The sequence below is a fragment of the Physeter macrocephalus genome, chromosome 5 (assembly GCF_002837175.3).
Source record: "Physeter macrocephalus isolate SW-GA chromosome 5, ASM283717v5, whole genome shotgun sequence".
Classification (NCBI taxonomy): Eukaryota; Metazoa; Chordata; class Mammalia; order Artiodactyla; family Physeteridae; genus Physeter; species Physeter macrocephalus.
This window is the reverse complement of record NC_041218.1, coordinates 7,907,966-7,933,277: the sequence shown is the minus strand read 5'-3', so window position 1 is coordinate 7,933,277 and position 25,312 is coordinate 7,907,966. Positions and strand designations below refer to the sequence as shown.

The 25,312-nt window shown below is 43.6% G+C and overlaps 1 protein-coding gene across 1 annotated transcript in view; it reads left to right on the top strand.

The window, feature by feature from the left end:
- Positions 1 to 25,312, top strand: part of CNTNAP2 (contactin associated protein 2) — a 1,485,958-nt gene that overhangs the window by 1,193,457 nt on the left and 267,189 nt on the right. Inside the window, exon 16 of the mRNA XM_055084701.1 lies at positions 22,396 to 22,566. Coding sequence (XP_054940676.1) covers positions 22,396 to 22,566 — 171 coding nt within the window. The remainder of the gene's footprint in view (positions 1 to 22,395; positions 22,567 to 25,312) is intronic.

The window sequence follows — 25,312 nt, the reverse complement described above, 5'->3', positions numbered from 1 at the left end:
TAACCATAATTCACACGCACTTGCATTCTCTCTTGCGCGTGTGCACTGTCTCTCTCTCTCTCTCTCTCTCTCTCAATGTTGAGTCATCAAAATTTGGCCAGCAGGAATCTCTTTACCTTGATTCCATTCTTTTACTATTTTAGTACTACTCCTAGCATTCTTAAAAACATGCTTGGTTTCTGGCAACAAGATATACCAGACCCATTCCAATTTGTTTTGTTTCGTTCTACTGCTCTAAGACAAGGAATCAGCACCCCTACCAGGAATAGTAGAGAAAAATAAAATCCAAAATCTGGGCACCAGGTGTAACCAGGAGAGTCAATGGTAGGTAAATATGCTGCTGCTGGACCACAGTTAATAATGACAGAGATGGAACATACATGTTTTAAGGTCATAAGTTCACAGTGATTTTCCTCTGTAAGATTATATATTGCTATGATCTTTTCTCAGAGTGTGTGGTTTCATTAAGACTGACATTTTTTTTTACATTGAAACATTTGACCCTCATTCTTTCATACTTAGGCAAAATACACTGAAATAGTTCTTATGCCTGGTTCTGAAAGGATTCCACACCACATATACCTTCACAGAATTGCATTTAGAATTTCGTGTGTGTGTGTGTGTGTGTGTATCTACTTCCAGCAGCAGGTAGTATCTTACTATCCAGCAAATGTGGTAAATACTTGTTGTATTTTGCTTTCCCACCCCCCAGTGAATTAATATAAAGTAGGATCTTCATTTAAATTCTTTTGTTTTTATACTTGTCTATATCAGCTACTTCATACCCTCACGTAACAATTTACACCTTCCTTTTGGAATAATATACTTATCCCAGTTCTCAAATTGACAAGTAATGAATTGAAGAATAAAGTGTCCTAATCTGGCTTACGTGGGGTTGAGAGAAGCTAATGCATACAGGTCAAAATCAGAATAGGAAAAAGCAATTTTCTTTAGATTAAAAAAATGTCAACAAATAGCAATGTTTGCTAGTCTGAGACACCATTAAAGAAAACCCAAGATTGGGAAGAGTTCTATCTTCATTCTTTTTTCCATTTATAGTCTTTATTCTGAGTGGTTTCAATCCATCTCATAACAGCGGCTGCATCTTATACTGAACTGTCTCCACTGAGTGTCACCATAGGTCAGGTTGTAACCTCAAAGGCACCACAAGCCAAAAAGAAACTAGCAGTGTAGCAGGAGAAGAAGGAAAATCTCCCTAACTGGCTGGGATTTGATGCATATATGGATATGGGGCTGTTAAAAGACGGGCCTAGAGGCACAGGGTCCGGATCAGACAACTTCCCTCGGGTTCCAGAGACATAAAGTGAAGAATTTATGATCCTCAGAAAGGGGTAATTTGCTGAAATTCTCACCATAGAACCTAAAAGAAGGAAGGATGCAGATGTGTTAACAGCACCAAAGTGGCCTGGGAGCTGTCCTGTTTTGCCAGTGATTTAACTGAAAATAACTTATAGAAGGAAAACAGGCTCTGGTCTGGGTCCTAAGACCCAATCTGTTTCATTTCCTTGGGGAAATGGGTACCTAATTCTTACAGCCATTTGGTTAAATTTTGACCCACAAAAGCAGATGTTATATTGCGTTTGGTGGGCAGAGTCCTTATTTTCTGTTTAGTCTGGTGACTAGCGCATCAGTCCCCACAGAAATATTCATGAGGTGTTCCCATCTTAAGGCATGACATGATTCCAGAAGGGCAGCGAGCCAAGAGAGCCCTGAAGCCTCCCTGGAAAAGTGGAGAAGCTCCTCATACGTTACGCTTGGCTTGGACGGATGGAGGGACAGGGGCGGGCGGGTCCCAGTGGGGCCGTAGGTCCACTGCGTCCAGGAACCTGGACCATAATGGGAGGCTGAGGGTGCGGAGGGGGCAGCAGCCGCTCTCAGGAGGAGACAGGCCTTGCTGCCAAGGTCCAAACCCCAGCAGCTTCGAGGAAGAAAAGAGCTTTGAAAACGTTTTACTGTGGCTTAAAAATCTTTCACTGCCGTCGCGCCCAGCTTTTGTTCCTTCAGCGTACCTCCTTTTTCTCAAGAAGACAGAATCTCGTGGTGCTGGGGTGGCTACTTCCACCAATTCCTTGATTAACGTTAGGGGAGAGAAGCGGCCGGAAGCAGATATGATCCCTCCGTGACAGAACTCGTTTGAGTGCATGAATCATTTATTAGATATAAAAAGAGTGTTGCCAAGAAGTGAGTACCCACAGTCTCAGTTTTTATAAAATATCAAGCTTTGGTTTATGTGCCCTCCCCCTGACGACACAGATCAACAGTTTAATCGATAATCCTCCTCATCTCCTCAAAGAGCAATTTGTTACAGTTATCGTAATTTCTAAACAGAATAAAACATGGTGACACTCTTTAATAACATCTGTGGGGTTTAAATAAAAATAAACAGCACAGTCCATATGCTTTAAATACAAAAATCGATTCTGAATTAACAGAAATACCGGGTAGCTATTTTGATGTAGCATTTCCCAAATAGGTGTGTATCAGAGCTGTGTTTAAAAAAAAAAAGAAAAAAGAGAAAAAGAGCTCTGTGGTCAAAGGTGTGCGCAACACGTACTGTATCCTCTTCTCGGAGAACCACAGTGCGTTGTGAGACATCTTGCAGCAGAGAACTCTGTTTGACATTTTTCAATCCTGCACTTCTCATTTGACTGAAAAAGCCTTTTTTGATATGATGACCACTGATATTTCAGAAATCTGAAATCAGTATTCTATTGAACATATTTGGAAAATATGTAACTAACCAATCTATTTACAGTGGAAAGAGTTACAGAGTTCCTCAGCCATTAACAGTTAATACATTTGAAACCTGTTAGCATAAAAAGCATGAATTTAGGAAGCTGGGGCTATGGGGATGGTCCTCTTTTATACGTTTATTTTACAGGCAATATCGTGACAAACTCACCCTGACCCAGCTGGATGAGGGAACGTGGGTGGATTGGCTGAAACCCATCACTGCTTTCCACCCACCATAGTGTAGAGATTATTTTAAATGCATGTAGTAAGAATACTTTCTATGGTATTTTCTTAAGCACAACAGAAATGGGCAGTCAGGGGAGATGATCAGAATTACAGGCGTTGGATTCAGACAGACTTACTCTGAAGCCCCTCTTCCTACCCACATGAACTTGAGCAAGTTGTTTAATTTCTAAGTCTCCACTGCCTCATCTGCAAAGGGGAATAATAGCAGCGCCTATTTTTTAGGGTTTTGTGAAACTCGAGTGGAATCATGCATATTAAGCGCCTAGCACAGTGAATGACACATACAGTAAAGTATCAATAACTATTAGCTATTATATATTATCGTCCTTATCTCTACCAATCACAGCATTTCGGTTAACTAAGACTAAGAAGAAAAGAAGGAAAACAGAAGTAAAGTGCCATCACAGATGGAGGGGGTTGAGTCTGCTGGCAGGATCTGTGACACGTGTTGCTAATTCAGCCTGTATTCAAGAAGCGGTCCTGCTGGCCCCGTGGAGGATGACTCGGAGCGAGAGGGCTGCGAGCCGGGGAGACGAGAGCCTTGGCAAGGGAGAGACACCTCGGAGGTGGAACTGACGGAATTTGGCATCTGGTTTTGCGTGGGCATGGGAACTGTGGCTCAGGATGGACCCCGAAGCTTCCTAAAAGCAGGGCACTCCTAGCATAGTGATCCTTGAGATAAGACCACAAGAGGGGCCCATCGGTGGGTGAGGGCAGTGCGTTTGGTTTTATACTTGCTCTTTTAAGCTTCTGGTAGGAAATCTGAAAAGATGGGCATGTCCTGCTGGACTTTTGGCACTTAGCTCTGGAACTCTGATTCGAGTCTGTGCTGAGACACGGATGGCGGTTATCGGTGGGAGGACAGCGGGGGTCACACCAAGAGGCAGGCTAGGGAGAGAAGAGCAGAGCGGCCTGAGTGCAGCCTGCGGAGGACAAGTATGTAAGAGATGTCTGGAGGCAGGAGAAGCAATGAATTGACCGGCAGTAAAGTTGTGGGAAGAGAACCAGAGAGAACGATGTCCCAAGCGTCAAATGAACTCAAGTAAACAAGCAGAGAACCGAAGGGTGAGGGCTGGGCGCCCAGTCTCTGAGCTTCCTCCCGCTAGACTGTGGACTGAAGCCAAAGTCCTGTTTCCCCCAGAGACCCACAGAGCAGCCCAGTCTGGGTCTCAGTGTGAAGATCCCTCTGGCGAAGGAAGCAACATGCTTGTGCATCAAAGCGGATGGACCTGCACTCTCAGCATGTGTGTGGCTTCCAAGCTGTTCCGGCTTGTCGAAGACTAAATCAGGAACGAGGGTGGTTCCTTGGCAGACTGTCCTCATGTCCTGATCTGGCGGCACCAAGAACAAGAACGAACGGCATGTCTGCCCTTCACAAAGTTCGAAATAATAGTAGTTCAAAAATAGCCAGGCTTCTAAGAAGGTATCATTACTCAGACTCCAAAACCGTGTTTCCAAAGCTTCTATAGAAAAGATTGCCTGCATCAGAGGCAGCTGAGGTGCTTATTAAAAGGGCAGATCCCTGGACCCAGGCCTGAGTGATTCCAAATAGCTGAGGTTAAGTCTCGGAAAGCTGCATTTTTAGCAAGCCCTGCAGATTATTCCAATGCGCACTAAGGTTTGTGAGCTGTTGATTATAAAAGAATAAATATCAGATTGAAATACGAAAAAAGAGCACCACCTGGGAAAAATCATCTAGAGGCAACGCTACATTTCACTCATGGGAAATAACCCTTAACAGAATTGTGATACCGTGTGAAAACTAATCAGGTCTAGTCTCTCACCTTCCAAATGACTTCTGTGAAAATTTTCTCCCTTCCTGCTCTGAGTTTTCTGATTAATACACAGTGGGATGCGTTATAGTTTTTCAAGCATGTGAAATAGAGCAGAGGGAAATTTTCCCATGTATTTTCTTCAAGAAGAAAGATATTTTGAAGTTTAGTGTTAAAAGTCATGAAGTAATTTACCCTTTTTCCCTGGAGTGTGGTGAGTTTTGTCCACAGTGTTATTTTTATTAAGCACTTTTCAGTGTAAACCTCATTTTTCTCAAGTATAAAAATGGACCTTTTTTTCTACTGTAAAGGACTGATGTCCAAATTCATTGTCACATGTGAACTTTGGAAGTTGTTACTTGATTCTCGTTAGTGAAGAAAATTAGAATCGTTTATGGTCCACTTTGTTATTCTAACGTTTTCCCCTCATTTGTCAAGATTCTTAAGCTGAATGTCTTTCCGAGGGTATGTGTGTGTGTGCTGGCAGTGAAACATAGATCATAGCTGCAAGGTAACTACTAGATAATTATTATAGGTATAGACATGGACCATGGATATTGAAATATTTATCCCCACCCTGTGTTGATACTTGAAATCATACCATTAGAGATTAGTTAGTTCGGATCTTAAAGGCGTTTCAATCTTCAAGAATCCCTTATTAAAAAAAAACAAGACAAAACTGGGATGAGTAATTGTTAAGCCGTTAGCAGCCACCGTGTTATGGGGGTTTGGTTTGGTTGATAAGTAGCTGAGAGCAGGATCGGTAGAGGTGAAGGTAGGGACACATGAGGGGGATCAGGGTTGCAAGAGGCAAAGCAGCCCCAAACCACACGTCACCTTCTGACATTCCTGAAGCCTCTCAAATGGGGTGATCCTCCCATTTCCACAGGAGCCTGTGCAAGGAAGGCAAGCAGAACTTTGAAGACGCATCTCCATGAAGCATGGGGGCGGAAACCTTACTCCATGAGGAAGGGAGTGTCCCTGCTGGGAAAGAACAGGATCTTGATATCACTTAATAGGACTAATATACTCATTAGCCCCCCTGAGGGAGGCGGAGAGCCTCTGAGCCTGGGCAGCAGCATTGCAGGAGTCTGGCCCAGCACCCGACCTTCCTTTAATAGAAAGCTACTTGGAGGTGTCAGAGCTGGAGAACGCCGTCTCCCAGCCAAATCCATGCTCCAGGAAATGGGTACAGGGTCACAAACTAAAGCTCAATATTTAAGCATGATAAGTGTCTTTGTGAAGGATTACGGCACAAACTTCACTCATATGGGAAAACTGGACCCTTCACACATGATCTAATGCAGTGTTCAGCTGCCGTGGAGAATTTTCAGACAACTCCTTCATGAGTGTAGAACATTAGGAAGCTGAACCATCGCAGCCAGTTTAGAACAACTGGCCTCTCTCACATGACCATTCCACCTCAGTGCTATGAATCTTCTCTCAGTGTGTCACATGCAACCAGAAATTATGTAAACTCAGCTCAAAGTCACTAGAAAAAAAATCACAAATACTTTGACAAGGTATATAAAGAATAAATTAAAGTATCTTTAGTATTTTGTCATATGAAATCATTTTTAAGCTACTCTTTCTAAATAACTTCAATAAATATTACTGAGCTCATCACATCTCTAATATAATAACAAGGCTTGATTTAGGCAAATAGCAACTCCATCTCTGGGTAGAGGTTGATCTTTTGAAGCCTTCCTTGGCTGTTAGACTACATGACCCACAGTTCCCAAACTGGTGGGCCCAAGGCTGTCTGTCTCATTCATTCTACAATGTTTATTGAGCACCTCCTATGTGCCAAGCAAGGACTAAGTGCCAGAAACACAACAAATAACAAAGCAGGCAAAGCACTTGCGTGCATGGACTTTATATCCTAGTTGAGGAAAGACAGTCAATAAATAAGTAAACTTAATGTATAAATAGATGTATTAGATAGTGATACATGCTATGAAAATGAAATCCATTGGGAATGACTAAGGATGCCTTGAGGGCTGATTTTCCATTTCTTTGAAAAGATGACATTGGCTCTGAGGAGGTGACTGACTGCTGAGTAATGAGAAATTTCGGGAAGCATTCCAGGGAGAAGAAATAGGTCAGAGATTGGAACAAGCTTGGTATTTTGAAGAAGAGGAAAGAAGACTGGTATGGCTGGAGCCTAGTGAGCAAAGGAGAGAGTAGAACAGGATGATGTTGGAGAGAGACACAATTAAGAGGCCCCTGGATGTTGATCTTCCATGAAGCCTAGAGCTGTGCGTGACAGACAGCAGGTTCTCAATAGAGATATGAGGCAGAACATGGCTGTCTTCTCCCCAGACTACCTGAACCTTACGGAAGAATCTCCTCTGAATCTCCTTCAGCTGAAATTTGAAGATGGGAATACAGTAGCATCTTCAGGCTCCCTTCAGGTGCAGGGAAGCCAGTACAAAATCCCACAGAAATGGTTTGAGGGTTAATCTCTATGTATAAGAAAAGCTGAGGGCTGTAGGAGAGTGAGAGGGAATTGCTTTATAGAAAAGAGTGACAGCATTTTTTGTGGAAAGAGCATTGGTATGGAAACAATGAGACCTGAATTTTGTTTTTTTCATTGAAGTAGATTTATAGTATTATTAGTTTCAGGTGTACAACATAGTGATTCATTATTTTATAAATTATAGATTATACTCCATTTAAAATTAGACGTGGGGGCTTCCCTGGTGGCGCCGTGGTTGAGGGTCCGCCTGCCGATGCAGGGGACACGGGTTCGTGCCCCGGTCCGGGAGGATCCCACGTGCCGCGGAGCGGCTGGGCCCGTGAGCCGTGGCCGCTGCGCGTGCGCGTCCGGAGCCTGTGCTCCGCAACGGGAGACGCCACAACAGTGAGAGGCCCGCGTACCGCAAAAAAAAAAAAAATACAGTCTAGTAACCAAAAGTAATAATCTGACCTTTGTTTGTATCACACAAGGAACATCCAAGGTCATTAAATTCCTGGCACAGAGCACTTTTACATTCTTTCACCTGCTCTGTGTGCCTTGTTCCTCCTAAACACTCCACTCATGCTCAACCCCATCCTAAGTTCTTCCGCAAACTCCCCTTCTTGCAGCCTTGCTTTTTCCTCTTCCACTGACCTTTCTCTTTTCTTCTTTCTACTCGCAAACACACACTCACACAACCTGGGTCCTTCCCAATACAAATCTTCCATCCCGTCCACAAAGGTAACCAATTAAAGTTTGAAGAGAATCCTTCTAGACTTTTGTCTTTTACTCTTTGCTTAAATGAATACACACACACGTGTATAAGAGTGTTTATAGTCTATATACGTATGTACATACATGTATACATATATACGTATCAGGCACACATACAACTCACAATCTACTTTTTAACAAAATGGAGCTATCATATGCATTTTATTCTGCAGATTGCATGCCACTTCACAATATACAAGTGACCCTTCGCTTAGTTCTATTTTACTGTTTATACCACACTGTATTATATTTTTGAATATACCATGATAGATTTACACATTTTGGTTTCTTGCATTTTTTTACTATTAAAAGCTCCTTAAAATTTTACAAACCAGTGAAGCACCAAACTAAAAAGGGGTGTGTGTGCGTGCGTGCGTGTATGTGTGTTCAACTCGAGGGGGAGGGTGGAAGATTAAGGAGAAAGTCAAGTGGATTGAAATCAGCAATAAAGCAACCATTCTCCAATACTAAATGGACTTGAACTTTATTTCCCTGCATCTGTAGGTAAATGTCCTTCTGTTCTTGAAACAATAAATCCCCATAAACTTCCCATAAAGTTTGGAAAGGTGAAATGTGAGACTGGTTCCATTAGAATCCATTCAGTGCTCTGTTTGTGCACCTTCCAATCTGATTTTTAAAACCTCCGTTTTTCCTCCGGAGCCCGAGACGGAGAAGAGGTCAGAATGCGGCATGTTTCAAAGCTGCTGTGCTCTGGGTGGCTGCCAGGCTGTTGGAAATAATTGCTTTCAAACCCCAGATTATGGCACCATCTACTCAGCTTCAAATTAGCTTAACCTACAGCACCAGGAGGTGGCAGTTAAAACTTTAACTTTTGCTTTGTGTTATAATCTAAATTCACTTTGTAAAATACTGAGATTCCCAAGCAGCTCGATTCTGGGCAGACAGCCTTCCCATTGCTCTCAGTAACCTCAAACGCAAGAGTGAGACCCAAACCCCTCCATGTTACAACTGGACGTTTCGAAGTAGAAAGTGTAAGTCTGATCGTAGAGTGTCACGTCATACTGAATTTCATTGTAATGACTTTTTTAGCATTTCCTCATCCGGGCGTGTACTTTTGTACCACAGTTTGCTCAGTCAATGTGGAGTGAGGTTCTGCCGCGTGGGACTGCAGCAGTACCTCTGCATCCGGTGAAAATCTTTTATGCTGCGGCCCAGTTGGACCCTCGGTGCAGTTGGCACATGCCCTCCGGGTATGATAACCACACACTCGGCAGCATCTGCTGGGGATCCCACTACTCACCCTTCAAGCCACTTCGGCGTCTGGTCACCACTCAGGCCGTCCGTCCTGCCCGCATACAAATTCCCAGATTCCTTTGAAATTAACACTGTTCTAAATCAACATATTGGATGCCATTGCACTCACTTTATTATCTGTTTTAACTGTGTGACACAGAGTTCTAAAACTCCTGTAGTCTAACATAATCACAGACCAATGTGTGTCCTCTACAATCAGCTTGAATTCCACTTTGCAATCATTACCCCGGTGATCAGACCAAAGCTCAGTGTCTACACACCCCAGCCTCACGCTACGGAAACAACAGCAAGGAATCACAATCACAGAATGAATCGTGTTCTCAGTGTGTTCTTTTTATCCTTAATGTCTGAATGTTTATTTCAGCTTTGATGCACTATTCACGTTCATATTAGAAATTATTTTCACTTAGCTGCTGAATGGGCTCTGTTTTCAGGCTTGCTTTCAACTGTGCTCCTTTCTTCCCGAGTTTTATCTTACAGTTTTGTTTTATGAGTTGGCAAGAAACTGCAGCATGTTATGTATAAATCCAAACCAATTATCCGGCTCCTACGTACATGGAAATACATGTTCGTTTTCTATCGTTATTACCAAATAGAGGCACAAAGGAATTTTTTGCCTCCATGGTTCTTTGGTATTTCATAATGCTTCTGCATGCCGCTGTCGCTTTACCTCGTTACCACGATCTTGTGACCAAGGAGCTATTTCTCTAATTTACAAACAGGCTTATTTACATATAATTACAGAACAGGTGTCAAAAGCTGACATTCCTTTGCTCATCTCCTTCACTTTGCATCGTGGGTTGTGTGGTTGCTTTACTGATCCCATTCCTGAAGACACGAGGACTGTGGCAGTTTTCAGTAGGAAAACGACAGTTATCGATGAATAGGACGTTGTGAATCTTTTTATTTCCTGTAATTAAAAGAAGCACCAACAAGAAACTTTGATTTGTGTAGCATAATTGTACAGATCGTAGCAATCCATTAGTCTGCCGGGTAGAGCAGTTTACGATGTTCACATCTACCATTCTGCTGAAATGGGCGGCTTTTTTCCACATTTTACTCACCTAATGGATTTGATATAAAATCTGTTTTCCTGTGGCTGTGGGGTTCGGGGGGTTTTGTAGTTGATCCATGCGGAAGGGCCACTCTCGTTATAGCCTCCTTCTCTGCACAGTGACCAAAGGTGCCTACGCGCGCGGCCGTCTTTACCATCCTGCCGGGACCATCCTTCGTGACAGCAGCGCGGACCATGAAATGGAGCTTAATGGTATTAGACCGTGAATTAAAATTATACCAAGAGAGAAAAAGATACGAGGAGGTAGACAGCAAAGGGAGACCTAGTAAAGACAGAAGTGACCTCTGTGCACATCAGATCTCCAAGAAGGGAAATACTGAATGTGCCTAGACGTCCAAATAAATAATGCCAAACCTAGAAAAGCTTCTGTCCCTGTGGGCTAAATAACTCCAATTCTGAAACTGTAGAAGGTCGGCTTTGCAGATGGTCACGTCAAGAAATGGTAATAACTGGTAGTGAGATTATCAGTGCTGCAAATTATTTTTAGAAAAACATTTTTTCACTTACTCAAGAAACACATATTGATCACCTCCGTGTGTCAGGCTGCATACTACAAGGAGAAAGAAATAGAAAATATGATCTCTGCTCTCTGAAATTCACAGCCTAGCAGAGGAGGGGAACATAGGAAAGTAATTATAATAATACTTTAAGTTGGGCACAATGATAGATTCAAGATGTCACAGGAGCTCAGGGAAAAGTGCATTGCATCCGCCTGGGGAGGGGACACCTGAACTGAGCCTTAAAGGACAAGAAGGAGTCAGGCCAGATGCAGTGGGTGAGTTGGGAAGATGGGAGAGGAACAGATGGAGAAAAGGATAATCCAAAAGGAGGAAACTATGCAAATAAAGATGAGTCCGTACCAGCACTGCAGCCAGTGGAAACTGGGCAGCTGCATGTGGCTGAGCTTACATTCTAAGGCAAGGGGTAGGGAGAAAAGAGGCTGGAGAAATTGGGTTCATACACCATGTCAGGGAGCTTGCAGTGCATTCCGGAGGCATTTGGAACCATTAGGGGTTTTGCTCATGAGAGTGATACAGTCAGTTGTGCATTAGAGAGATTTCGCTGTTGGCTTTGTAAAGAATGGATATGAGATCCCGACACTGGAAGCAGAACCAAAAGTTAGTGCAGGATTCAGGCAGAGATGACGGCCGAGCCAAGGCAGCGGAAAGAGTAGAGAGGAGGAACACACCGCAGGATATTTCAGAGGGGCCATTGCCAGGCCTTGGGGGTGGATTGCATACCCAGCAATGACTCCCATGTTTCTGGCTTAGGTGGCAAAGTAGAAACAGTTCCAAAGTGGAGAATACTGCAAGTTGAGTTAATTTGGAAGAAATACGTGTTCACTTTCAGTCATTTAGAGTTTGAGGTACTTGTAAATCAAGGTAAAGTTGTCTAGTAAGAAATGCATATGTTAATCTTAAACTCACACTAGAGATCCACCCATATGCATAAATTTGAGAATCATTGACCTAAGGTTAGTACTTAAAATGATGAAAGCATAGGAAATCACTCAGGAAAAGAAAGAAAGGCAGAGGATTCATGCCGGGGACACACAAGGCTTTAAAAGGTGGGCAGTCTGCAGAGTCACCCTCTCATGGCCATTTCGGTGTACTACATACAGTACGTGTGAAAAATTTTCCATACCAACCTGCATGTAATGGATATAAATTTGTTCTACAAAGTATAATTTTTGCTAAATCAAGTAGATCTTCCTGCAATCCCTTACTCACAGGAATATGAGAGATTAAGTCTTGCTATTCCCTCATTCTTTGGAATCAGTCACACAGAAGGCTTTGGGGTTTACCCAAGAGCAGAAAGCCCACATGCTTCCATTACTCACATACCGAGTTGTTCATTTCTCCAGTTCTGGTTATTAATTTTTAATTTGAACCTCAGTATACTTAGGATGATTCAGGAATAACCCATAGACCCAGTAAGGAAAGTTTGAGGAGATTTAGGGATCTAAGGTAGAGACCCTGAAGAGCTTTACAAGAGAACTTAGACCTGCTCCCCACCTCCAAGCACCCGAGCACACACAGCTGTTTCAAGCATTCAAAAGGAAATAGAATGACCTCTTAAGTACCGTTATGTTTATTTTTTTAACTAGTTAATTATTTATTTGGTTGCACTGAGTCTTTGTTGTGGCAGGTGGGCTCCCTAGTTGTGGCTCACCTGCTCCTTAGTTGTGGCACGTGGGCTCCTTTCATTGCAGCAGGTGGGCTCTTTAGTTGCAGCTCACGGGCTCCTTAGTTGAGGCTCACCCGCTCCTTAGTTGTGGCATGTGAACTCTTAGTTGCAGCATGCATGTGGGATCTAGTAAAAAAAAATTTTCTCCCATTCCATAGGTTGTCTTTTCATTTTATTTATGGTTTCCTTTGCCATGCAAAAGCTTTTAAGTTTCATTAGGTCCCATTTGTTTATTTTTGCTTTTGTTTCCATTACTCTAGGAGAAGGATCCAAAAATAATATTGCTGCAATGTATGTCAAAGAGTGTTCTGCCTATGTTTTCCTCTAAGAGTTTTATAGTATTCAGTATTACATTTAGGTCTTTAATCCTTTTTTTTTTTTTTTTTTTTTTTTTTTTTGCGGTACGCGGGCCTCTCACCGTTGTGGCCTCTCCCGTTGCGGAGCACAGGCTCCGGATGCGCAGGCTCAGCGGCCACAGCTCACGGGCTCAGCCGCTCCACGGCACATGGGATCTTCCTGGACCGGGGCACGAACCCGCGTCCCCCTGCATCGGCAGGCAGACTCTCAACCACTAAAAATAATATTGCTGCAATGTATGTCAAAGAGTGTTCTGCCTATGTTTTCCTCTAAGAGTTTTATAGTACAGGGAAGCCCCTTTAATCCATTTTGAGTTTATTTTTATACATGGTGTTAGAGAATGTTCTAATTTCACTCTTTTACATGTAGCTGTCCAGTTTTCCTAGCACCACTTGTTGAAGAGACTGTCTTTTCTCCATTGTATATTCTTACCTTGTTTGTCATAGATTAGTTGACCATAAGTGTACAGATTTATTTCTGGGCTCTTTATTCTGTTCCATTGATCTATGTGTCTGTTTTTGTGCCAATATCACACTGTTTCGACGACTGTAGCTTTGCAGTATAGTCTGAAGTCAGGGAGCGTGATTCCTCCAGCTCCATTCTTCTTTCTCAAGATTGTTTTGGCTATTTGGGATCTTTTGTGTTTCCATACAAATTAGAAACATTTTTGTTCCAGTTCTGTGAAAAATGCCATTGGTAATTTGATAGGGATTGCATTGAATCTATAGATTGCCCTGGGTAGTATGGTCATTTTAATAGTATTGATTCTTCCAATCCAAGAACACAGTATATCTTTCCATCTGTGTGTGTGGTCTTCAGTTTCTTTCATCAGCGTCCTATAGTTTTCAGAGTACAGGCCTTTTGCCTCCTTAGGTAGGTTTACTCCTAGGTATTTTATTCTTTTTGATATGATGGTAAATGGGATCTTTTCCTTAGTTTCTCTTTCTGATATTTCATTGTTAGTGTCATATTCTTTTTCTATGTGGGACCCCATCCCCATTCTTGCCCAAAGGAACCAAGTCACAGACACAGGGTGAAAACTTTATACTGTTGACTCCTCTCACAAGGTTATAATATCACCCCTTTCGGTTGTAGCCATGGAAACTGCATGCTGGAGAGGATGAAACACTGCAGAGGAAATGGCTGAGTCCAGGGCAGGTCTTAACTTGCAGCCCTTGGTTCTGAGTTGAGCTCACGCTATAAAATGAGGCTGAGAGCAGAACAAAGCTACGTTTACATCTCCTGAATGCACAAAATGGTTTAATTAAGGAAGTAAATTTTTTCTACCCATAAGGCCACCTCTACAAATAAACTCAAATCTGCATGCAAATGAAGCCGTCTGGTTTATTGTTGTAAATAGCACCCAGCCATAGTAAACAATAGAAGCCTTATTACATAACTCAAAGAATACTTCAATTTTCTAACCTTTGGGTCACTAAAAATTTTCAGAGTAATTAGTCTCCTCAGAGCTAATACTTATATTGGAAAGTGCTTGCCCCTTTAACCAGAAGCTATAGATACAATTCTTGGTGCAGTTCCAGTGCTGGGCCATTTGGTGACTCTGGAGAAATTGCTGCGTCTGGGAGAGGATGGAAACATCCACTGGCATCCAGGCCACACACCCCACTAAACCACACCCGGGAGAGCCACGCGCAATCTTCTGCACGTCAGGCTAGTGCCAGCTCTTCCACCCACTGCTTTGTCACCTTTTCCTAATTACCTGTGTCCCCTCGGAGGAGGAAGGAAGGACAGCAGGGGCGGACACATCGAGGTGCAGCCGCAGCTTCTCCTCCCTGTCTCTGCCCATCGTGTGGCTCTGGTCACCTTCGTTCAAATGAACCTGTTTATAGTGTTTGGATAACTCTAGTTTCTTAGTTGCTCAGTCACTCCTTTCATCAGATTTGTGTGTAATGGCTTCTCTACAAAACCCTCTATCGCGGTGCCAGGGCTCAAGGAGAATTCTCGTTTGTGTGTCCTGAATGGACATTTTTTTAAAGTCAATAAGGAGACAAAGAAAGTGGGAGCACGCAGCTTTGAAAGCCAGTGAAAGGGGAGCAGAGGAGCGAGGAAGGAGGAGAACAGGACAGAAGGCAGCGGGTACGGGTCAGGGATGCGCCGGCGGCCGGAGGGGCCGGGGTTGTGGGTGAGCGCTGGGTCTGCCTGGGCTGTTTGCTGCCTCCCCTGCGGAGAAGCGGGCTCAGGAGGAGCTCAGGGCGTCGGGTCACACGTCGAAAGAGGGGAGCTCCTCTCCCAGCCTCCCCGCTCCTTGGCCAAGCCCTGGACAGTGACCGAACGTGACACTGAAGCCCCCCGTTTTGTGGTGGATAATACCATGTGTTGAACAGTTATTTTGCGCTCAGCGCCCTGCTAGGCACATTTCATGAATGGTGTGCTGTGATTCCCAACCATCTTTAAAAGAGATTCCAATGTTATTCCGTTGTACAAATGAGGACACTGAGATTTAAGAAGATAAGAAATCTGTCCATAGTTGCCCAGTGGGCGAGGGTGATAGAGCCGGATTGTCTAGTTCTGGAGCCTGCACGTGGACCGACCGGCACATGGCAGCTTCACCAAGTAACAGACAGGCCAGCGCCACCCCCTGAGTTCTCCTGCTGTGTTCCCTATGTCCCCCACACCGCATCCCCACCACCACCCAGAGGGAGCCTCAGCGTATCACGTGTTCCCTTGCTTCCTTGCTGGCGGTACAAGAATGTCGGTAAGTCCAGACTGCTGATGGGCAGATGAAAGCTGAGGAATTCCACAAGGTTCAGGAATTGGAGTCATCAAAGGCTGGGGGAGGGGGAGGCTCAGAACAGGATTGGTTAAAAGTCTGTGTAAACATCGGTTAGAAGCAACTTCACCTCCTCCCACACTCTGGTGACTGTCCTGTTCTACCCACGTGGGAGGTGAGAGGTTTACACTCCAGACAGGAGGCACCAAAGAAGGTGGGGGGGGAAACTCCTTCATTAAAATAAAAGAAAAACATGGAAATCTATGTAAGCATCCCGGAACACTGACCACCACATGCGTACACCTCATGAAACTGGAGGGTCCTTCTCTCAAGAAACTGAGTGATCTGTGACCAAAAAATAAAAGGCCACAGATACTGACACTTGGGGGCCCTTCAACAGGACAGGGAGCTCTCCTCGTTGTGGTGAAGCCCACTGGTCAGCAAATCACCACCACTCCCAGACGCGCACACTCACGGAGCAGCCAGGCAGCTTTCTAGAACTTCACTGTTCAGTGTGAGCGCACAGGAAGACTCACCAACCACTGAAGGCAGCGTGACGAGGGAGCCCGAACTAACAGTGGGGCAGGAAAGGGGGCCTCTGAAGAAACGGAGACAGCGCAGGAGACGGAAGGACACTTTCAATAATTAACATTCTCGGACAGGTAAGACACTGCATCCAAAACCGAACAAAACCCACAACAGCCTGCTTTAAAAATGAGGACTGTCAGAGAACAAGAAATAATACTTGGAAATTTGAAACATGATTGCTGAAATAAAAAGACAATAGCAGTGTTGCAAATAAAGCTGAAGGAATGTCCAAGGAAGTCGAACACAAAGAAGAAAGATCAAAATTAGGAATGCAAAGGGGCAAGAGAAAGACAAATATAAAACTAACAGGTGCTTGAGAAAGGGGATTAGGAGAAACTGTCAAAGTCCAGACCTGATGTGGGAAAAGATCCACATCAAGGCCATTGTATGAACTTTCAATTAAGGGAGTTAAAGGAAAGATTCTCAAAGCTGCCAGAGAGGAAGAAATATGAGTAATGCAGGAGAAGAAAATTTTCCTCGATCCTCTAGGGGTCCTGGCTGGGTTTAATTAACAGGAAAAAAAGTATACAAATGTATTTACGTTTTACATGATACAGGAACCTTCATGAGGAAATGAAGACCCAAAGAAATGGTTAAACCTCAGTGTTTTGCTGTGCCATTAGATGAAGGGTAGAAAGTCATGGAAAGACGAGACAAGACAGAGTGTGAGCTGAGTGGAGGCAACCTTGCAAGGCCTGTTCCTCGGATGCCTCTCTGCCTCTTTCTCTTTGGAGACGAGGATGCTCCTTTCCTCTGGGGAAGGAGGGCACGTCACATGAGAGTTTCCTGTCCTGCTCCAGAGGGAGCCCAGAAGGTCCTTCTGCACCTGGCATTCCCCACATCGCTTCAGCTGGAAGTACTCAGTCTCCCAAGGTGCCGTATTTTGGGGTAGCACGTCCTGAACCCCATCAGTTATGTGAACGATGTGGTGATCAGAAAGCATTGACTTTCTCAACAGCGACACTGAGAGCTTGAAGATAGTGGAGAAATGCCTTTAAAATTCCCTGGGGAAGTAATTTTCTGCAGTGTCTCAATTACATGTGAAAGCAGAATAATGACTCTTCAGAAGAGCAGGGATTTAGGAAGTTGACTTCACACGTTCCCTTTTCTCAAGAAGCTACTTGAGGATGTGCTCCATGAAAATGAGGGTGTAGATCCAGAAAGAGGGGTCACCCAAAGTCAGAGAGGCCCAGGAATTGGGAGATTTAATACTGAAGAGGCACAAAAGGAAGCCCCTGCAATAAGGACGAGAAGGCGGTCCCAGGCCATGAGAAGAACCAGCGTGGACAGTGGTAGAAGATTGAAGGGCTGTCACAGGAGGCCCTGTCATGTCACAGGATGTCACAGAAATGTGACTGCTGGATTGCCTGATGTATCGAATGTCAGACTTTTTTGAGAAGAGCCTTTCAGGTGTGTTGGAGAATTTGTAAAGAATTCATGACAGATAGAAGGAAAACTAGGTAAATGAAAAAAAATAGGTAACTCGATTCTAGAGAAACAAAACATTATACACGAAAAGAAAACATGATTAGATTTCACTACTTGGCTTATTCGTGAATAATACTTAAATAGTCCTAAAAATATAAATATTGAATTTCAGCATACCCCCAAATCTGTGATTTTGCTATTTGGGGAGAATATGGAGAAACGAAATAGGGAGGTTGGCTTGTAAAACTGCTCGGTTCTCATCTGGCATCCAGGAAAGTCTATTTCCTGGCATCCAGGAAAGTAGAGACTATTCAAAATGCATATGTTAATAAATATCTACACGGGTAGATTTTAGAAATACAGGGATACAAAAAGAATTGTCACTAAGAAATTGGGTTTGCTAGGGGGAGGGTGGAGCAGGGAACAGCATTTTTCCATATCCCTTCTAGCACCACCTGACTTTTAAAACCATGTACGTGTAATACGTTGTTAGAAATTAAAATTAGGCTTAATTAATTGCTGCCCATCAAAAAAAATCCTTAGAAATTTTGAAGTCAGAATCCCATGCTAGATTATCACTGGTGAGATTAAAGTAATTCCTGTTAAAGAATTTGGATGAATGCACGATACTGCATTTTCTGCGAATGAGTGAGGTTAGAAGTGACGATGGGGGTCAGCAAGGCCGGGTTTGCTGCCCAGCCCAGCTCTCCTGCCCCAGCTGAAGGTACCTCCCTGATTCCTCTCTCCACCCGAGATGAGTCCAGGCCTTGCCCAGAAGGTACTTTAAAAGCTTCTCGGTTTTCAAGCCGGTAGAACCATCAACCTCACCGCGACTGTTTTGCTCAGCCTTTGCTGACCATTGCCTCTGCCCTGGGCTGGGTCCCTCACCCTTTTCCACCTGCCTTGTCGTTCTGTTACTGTGGACTGGCCCCTCCCATCTCAGATGTTTACTTCTGTTCTGCTTCGCACTTTCCCTCTCAGTTTCCATCCTTGCCCGCCCTGCCTGTACACGCTGGCCGTCCTGCCACCTGCTGTGGCACCATGCTTGCCATCCAGCGACTCTCGTTCCCAGCTTAGTGTGCTCGTCCAATGTCACTTGACCCTTGCAGTGCTGACCTCGAGGGCAAGTACAAATTGCAGCCATTTCAACAACCCTAAGGTTATAAGCCCATCAGTCTTGCGAATGCGTGGCATCGTTCAATAAGGTCTATAGGGAATAATAGGAACTAAGTCATGGATAAAGAAGATTATGGGGTGCTGGCAGGAGCTGTTGTCCAGCTATAGTAGGTGCTAAAGCAGCATTAGCTTTTATTTATATTTATTTAATATCTTTAATACTCAGATTTTGTCCCTTGAAGACTTTGCATATGGAGTGGAATTGGATATAACTTATCCAGCTGTTTCATTTATCCATTGATTTAATAATTATTTATTGAGTACTTAATATGTTCTAGAGCTAAAGGCTGAGAGATGAAATGGTTTTCTCCCAGCTTTCAAGGAGCTTACGCTCAGCTGGGAGCAATATAAACAAACAGTAATAATGCTATAAGCCCCTTGCATCAGGAAGTGCAACGAGCACTAGATAAAGCACTCATGTTATTTTGTTATAACCAGAAATCCTGGAGATCGGGCCACAGACTCATCAGAACAGGCCTCACAGAAGTTCATCAGGGTCTGGAACAGCGGCACCCAAACTTTCTTATTCCGCCCCCGCTCATTAAAGCCTTTAAGCTCACCTCCCAACAAGCTTACTTATGAACTCTATCCATGCTCCACTGTACTCATATATTATGTACATTATCAAGTGTGACTAAAGTGAATATTTTAAAGGATGAGGTTTTAAAAAATCTAAATAGAATTTCTGGTCTCCTCCGCTTGCGCCCCATTGACTCTCCCCAGAGTAGACACCTCAACTGCCACCATCAGTCAGGTCCAGGGTAGAGTCCTCACTGTCGCTGGTCAAGAATCTGGACTTAGTTCATCCAGAGATTGGGGACAGCCCACAAGCGACGACCGCGAAGATGTCATGTGGTCACATCCAGACATTTCCGGAATGATGACTGGTAACCACCATTTGTACGAGGCGTAATTTCCCTGTGAATACGTTCATTCCAGAGACCAAATTAATGCAAAGTTGCTTAGTGAGCATAGAATGAGAGCTAATGGAATTGTGGTCTGTAGGGGTATTTCAGCAAATGAGAATAACGGATTGAACTGTCCTTCTCCTCTCTGGGGATATTTCTGTCTGAATAACCAGTGCCGGACCCCAAATAAATACTGACATATTTTACTTTTAGCTTTCCTTTTTTCTAGAATCATTGTAGACACCTGCCCTTCTGTTAATACATCACCACCTCAGAAAGAAAGAATGCATTTGATTGGATTGAAACTGTAAAATGTTAATTACATCTATGTCCTGGGATACAGCCTAAAGAGACAGGATTGCTTTGCCTGCAGGCTGAAACATGGCTGGGGACTGATCCTTGCCGGCTCCTAGGTTGCTAAAAGGCTCTCTCACCCATTAGACGGGCTGAATCCTGCCAGCCCTGGGGACTCTTCATTCCCTCCTAGAACTCTGGTTGGTGACAGGGTCCCAACTTTAGCTTCTATCTTGAGAGACCTTCATTTTCAGCCAGGTGGGAGAGGTGACTGAACTCCTCTCACCATCACCAGACTTGAAGCCCCATCTTGAGCTGGGAAGAGTGCTCAGAGCTCAGGTGATAGAAACTTAAACCGTGGTTAAGATTCTTTCTTTTCAGGTATTTTTCTAACCAATATCGTATCACATCCTTCTCCCAAGAGGAAACCAGTCTATTTTTCTCCTCCTGAAAGCTATGATATTGCAGTTTTTTAACAAAGAGCTTGAAACTGCACTAAGACTTTTGGGACACCTTCAACAGTGGACTCCACCACCACTGGTTTTACGTTAATGGAGACGTTTACAAACATATTTTGCACCGACTGACTGCTTATATTGGGATGGCCAAAAAGTTCATTTGGGTTTTTCCGTAAGATGTTATGGAATTAATTAAATGAGGATACTTTAATATCTCATAATATAGCAACATTATATATTTAATTTGAACTTATGGCATAAGCATAGCAGCACCAACACGAAGTTAACTCTGTTTAAGAAGAGCAGTTGAACTTATTGCCTGTGTGCATTATTTGCATAAAAGGAAGGAAAAAAATATTGTAGATGGAAACTAACAGAGTAAATGTAGTAGATTCATTGTGTTCTTTGAAGGAAAGATATGGCAAAATCAACTTTTAAAAAAACATGCATTTTAGATGTTAAAAGAAAATTTTCCACAGGCAGTTTACTGATCTAGTAGGCTTTTATTCAGCAACTCATGAATTAGGCAGCCTCCAGTCTAGCAGAGAGAAAGGAGCTCCGAAGAGCTGTACAAGGAGAGATGTTTACAGACCAAAGGGAGCAGGAACAAGGAAGTTGTAGTGGGCGTGTGCCGGTGGTTGGAGCAGGGCTGCCCCCCTTACATGAGCAGGGGAAAGGCTTGGGGCGCCAGGCACCCTGAGCGGAGCAGGCAAGTGCTGCCTGGGTGGCCTGGGCCTGCCTTCTCTGCGTGAGCTGAGCACAGAGACTCAGTTAAGTTTTGCTTTGCTGACCTGGGGCTTAGCAAGAGTGACTCCATTTGGGGCCTCACCTGGTGACCTTAGCATGGTTTAGTATTGAAGGTAAAGGCTTTAGTAACTGTTTTAAAGCATATCCATGTATTTTGGTCCCTAGCTGTGCTGGCAAATGTACTCAGAAATGTGCACATTCTAAAGGAATTTCTCCCCTGGAGATAAAGTCTGGGGTAAGCTCTAGATTTTGTGTCACGTTAAATTCTTGGCCCATCTGTTCTGATGGAACGTGAGTCCTCCAGCTTGGTGCTCTTATTGTGTCCTGTGAACTGCCTTTCTCCTGGGGCCACTGGCTACTACCAGGCAATGAGTAGGGAGGGGGGCGGGTACGACTGTGTCTACCCCAGGAGTTCAAGGGTAGAGGCTGGTTGTGAGCGCTCAGGTGGGCTCAGCTCAGCACTCCCACCCCCCAAAACACCCACAGGTCAGAGTGTCCCCTGGAGTCCCCAGGGAGGAAGGGGCTGGGGAGGAGACACTGCCTTTACAGCAACTCGCCTCTGGGGTTTGGAGCAGGAGGGGTGGGGAGATGACGGCCAGTCACCCCACCTTTTTCCTCAGCTCCTCGCTCCGCAGGGCTTCTGCACTTGCCCCGGGTGTAGGTGTATTCCTGCTGCGCCCGTCCCTGGTGTCTGAGTGGCTGCTGGCCGGAAGCAGGCACTGGTCACTCCAAGGCAAAGGCAGGTGAGAAGCAGAAACTGAATACCGAAGACCCCCTTCCTAGTGTGTCCCGCTAGGTCAGGTCTGGGTGCTTCTTGCGCCAAACATAAGCCTGAGTTCAGGACAGCCACAGCCACCCGCTGCGCCATACCAGGGGCCTCCCTCCATTTTCTCCTCTTCTGACGTACACTCCTGAGAGCCTCTCCAGGACTGCTCCTCGTAGGATTTATCAACCTTAATCACATATTTTATATACATACCCACATAGAACTTTTGGAAAGTCAAGATATGTTTGTGGGGATTTTGTGCAATGTTGTTCAGCAGGCAGAGAAGAAACAAGGGCTACTGTCAGTGGAAATGTATTAAAACTCAGAAAATGGATATCTTTTATATCACTGCCATGATCAAGTGTAAATTACCCTGTTTTCTTTCTTTGCTCCTTCCACAGGGAATTACTGGAATGCTGCCTCTTTCCCAAACCCATCATCCTACCTGCACTTCTCTACTTTCCAAGGGGAAACCAGTGCGGACATCTCTTTCTACTTCAAAACATTAATCCCCCGGGGAGTGTTTCTTGAAAATCTGGGGAACACGGATTTTATCAAACTCGAACTGAAATGTGAGTATAAATTCTTTGTCAGCTCATCAATAGCTACTCTTGTCACTTCGAGCTGATCTTAACCCTGATTATGTAATTTCGTTGGCTTCAAATATGAGTGGCTTCCTTTGTTCCGAAAACGGCGCTAGATGGCAGATGCACAACTTGAGAAAGACCCAGATTCCTGTGCTCAGATTGCTCGCCGGGAAGCAGACAGGGACAGAGCTCCCCACAGTGCTGTTCAGGGAGGGTGAGGGAGAATAAATTGCCCTGATGACATGGGAGAAGAATGTGTACTTTTTCCTTATTGAAGGATAGCTAATTTACAATGTTGTATTCGTTTCAAGTGTACAGCAAAGTGATTCAGTTTATATAAATAACTCTTCAGATTCTTTTCCATTATAGGTTATTACAGAATATTCAGTATAGTTCCCTGTGCCGTACATTAGGTTCTTGTTGTTTACCTATTTTATATATGGTAGTATGTATATATTAATCCAAACTCCTAATTTATCCCTACCCCCGCCTTTCCCCCTCGGTAACCCTAAATTTGTTTTCTATGTTTGTGAGTCTATTTCTGTTTTGTAAATAATTTCACATGTGTAATTTTTTTAGATTCCACATATCAGTGACATCATATGATGTTTGTCTTTCTCTGACTTACTTCACTTAGTATGATAATCTCGAAGTCCATCCATGTTGCCGCAAATGGCATTATTCCATTCTTTTTATGGCTGAGTAGTATTCCATTGTATACATATACCACATTTTCTTTATCCATTCATCTGTCCATGGACATTTAGCTTGCTTCTATGTCTTGCCTATTGTAAATAGTGCTGCTCTGAACATTGGGATGCATGTAACTTTTGGAATTAGAGTTATATGCCCAAGAATGGGATTGCAGGATCATATAGTAACTCTATTTTTAGTTTTTTAGGGAATCTCAATACTGTTCTACCTGGTGGCTCTGCCAACTTACATTCCCACCAGCAATGTAGGAGGGCTCCCTTTTCTCCATACCCTCTCCAGCATTTATTATTTGTAGACTTTTTAATGATGGCCAGTCTGACTGGTGTGAAGAATGTGTTTATTTTCCAAGGAGACAAGGTTAAGAGTAGACAGAGGATTGGTAAATAGCAAGGGTAACAACACAAAGGAAAATAGGAATAATCAGAATTAACATCTGTGGGAGTTCAAGGAGCAGCCTTGTGTTGTGCTATGGAACTTTGAGCCTGCAGCTTTGCAGAAGAGGCCACACATCCACCCACCCTCTAAAGGTTTGAGTTCTGGTTGACCTCGCCAAGGGCACAGAAACTAACAGAATCTGAGCAAGAGCCAGTGCTGCCCTGTCCGTGGAAGGCAGGGAGTCACTGGATCTGAGAAGGGCAATTCTCATGGTACCAGGGCCCTTTTATCCTTGGGGCATAGGTGCAGCTTCAGGAATTTATGTCCACAAACTTCCAGGTTTGATGAACATTTGCACACACCAGGCTCTCCTGTCTGTTCAGACCCAGATGGAATCAGCAAAGGAACAGACAGGACCAGGAAGGGGAAGTAAGTCTGTGCCCACCTGTTGCTCCATGAAAACTCCTCGGTGCCCTCTCCCCACATCAGAGGGTCTTTCTTCCTAGTCTATGCTCTTTATCCAAGTGCCTATGATACTGGGTCTGGTCTGAGGAAGATCCGAAACTATTTTCCAGAAATATCTGATGGAATATTTTTCTCCTTTTGTAGTTATAATTATGCAACATGGTCTTTGAAAACTGGAATCTCAGGTAACTGTCTTTCTGCTGAAACCCTATGGGATTCTTTTTATTAAATGGTGGGCTGTGATATGGCAGGAAGCGCGTGCACTTCGGAATTCTCAATCTCCTGTTGAAATCCAAGTTCTTGTGTAAATTGCTTATCTGTTTAAATCTCAATTTCCTAATCCGTAAAATGGGGATGGTAAATTGTGGAGGTTGTTATGATGCTAGGAGGTAGCCAGTCATGAATCATTTATTTCAGTGTCTAGTCGTTGTTGTAATTATCTTCTTCCCAAGAAAGCTCATTACAGATCTAATGTGAACTAGATCTGATTGAAAGGAAGACTGAGAATATTCTAGCCTTAGAAATAAAAAAGAAATAAATAGAAATCCACTCTTTTCATGAATTATGGATTGGAATTATTTATAAGGGATTTTCACTTTCCACAGCAAATTAATTGAATCAAACTGTTTTCTGACTTACACAGAGTTGGATTGTGTTTTAGAAATAACTCATGGCAAAAAAGGAAAATTGACAATTCCATATCTGAGTAATTCTATAAGCTCCTATAAAATTACTATAAAATTCACCCTGCCCTTGTTTTCTATCCCCATGTTTTGTAAACCCAGGCCTGGGTTGTAAGAAGACGAACGAAGTAAGACCAGACATTTCTACTTAGGAAGAGCAGGCATTTCTACTTAGCACCTGCAGAATAGAATTGCACTTATTTATAATTACAAAAAACCTTCATAGATGTTTTCAAGTTTTCCAAGTCTTTCCATGATACGAAAACTCTGTGGCAAAGGGTGAGGTATAGTCTTGTTTTGTCATATAGCTCTTTTCTGTCCCATGGTTTACCTTTGGGATATTCAAGGCACGGATTAGAGGCTGGCTTCTCCTCGGAGTTCTCTAGACCTTCTAAAATTACTAAGGGTGGAAATACCTTTTACAAGATCCCCCAAATGGCGGAGATACCAAATGTCCATCATTTTATAGCATCTCCATTCAGGTTCAAAGGAAT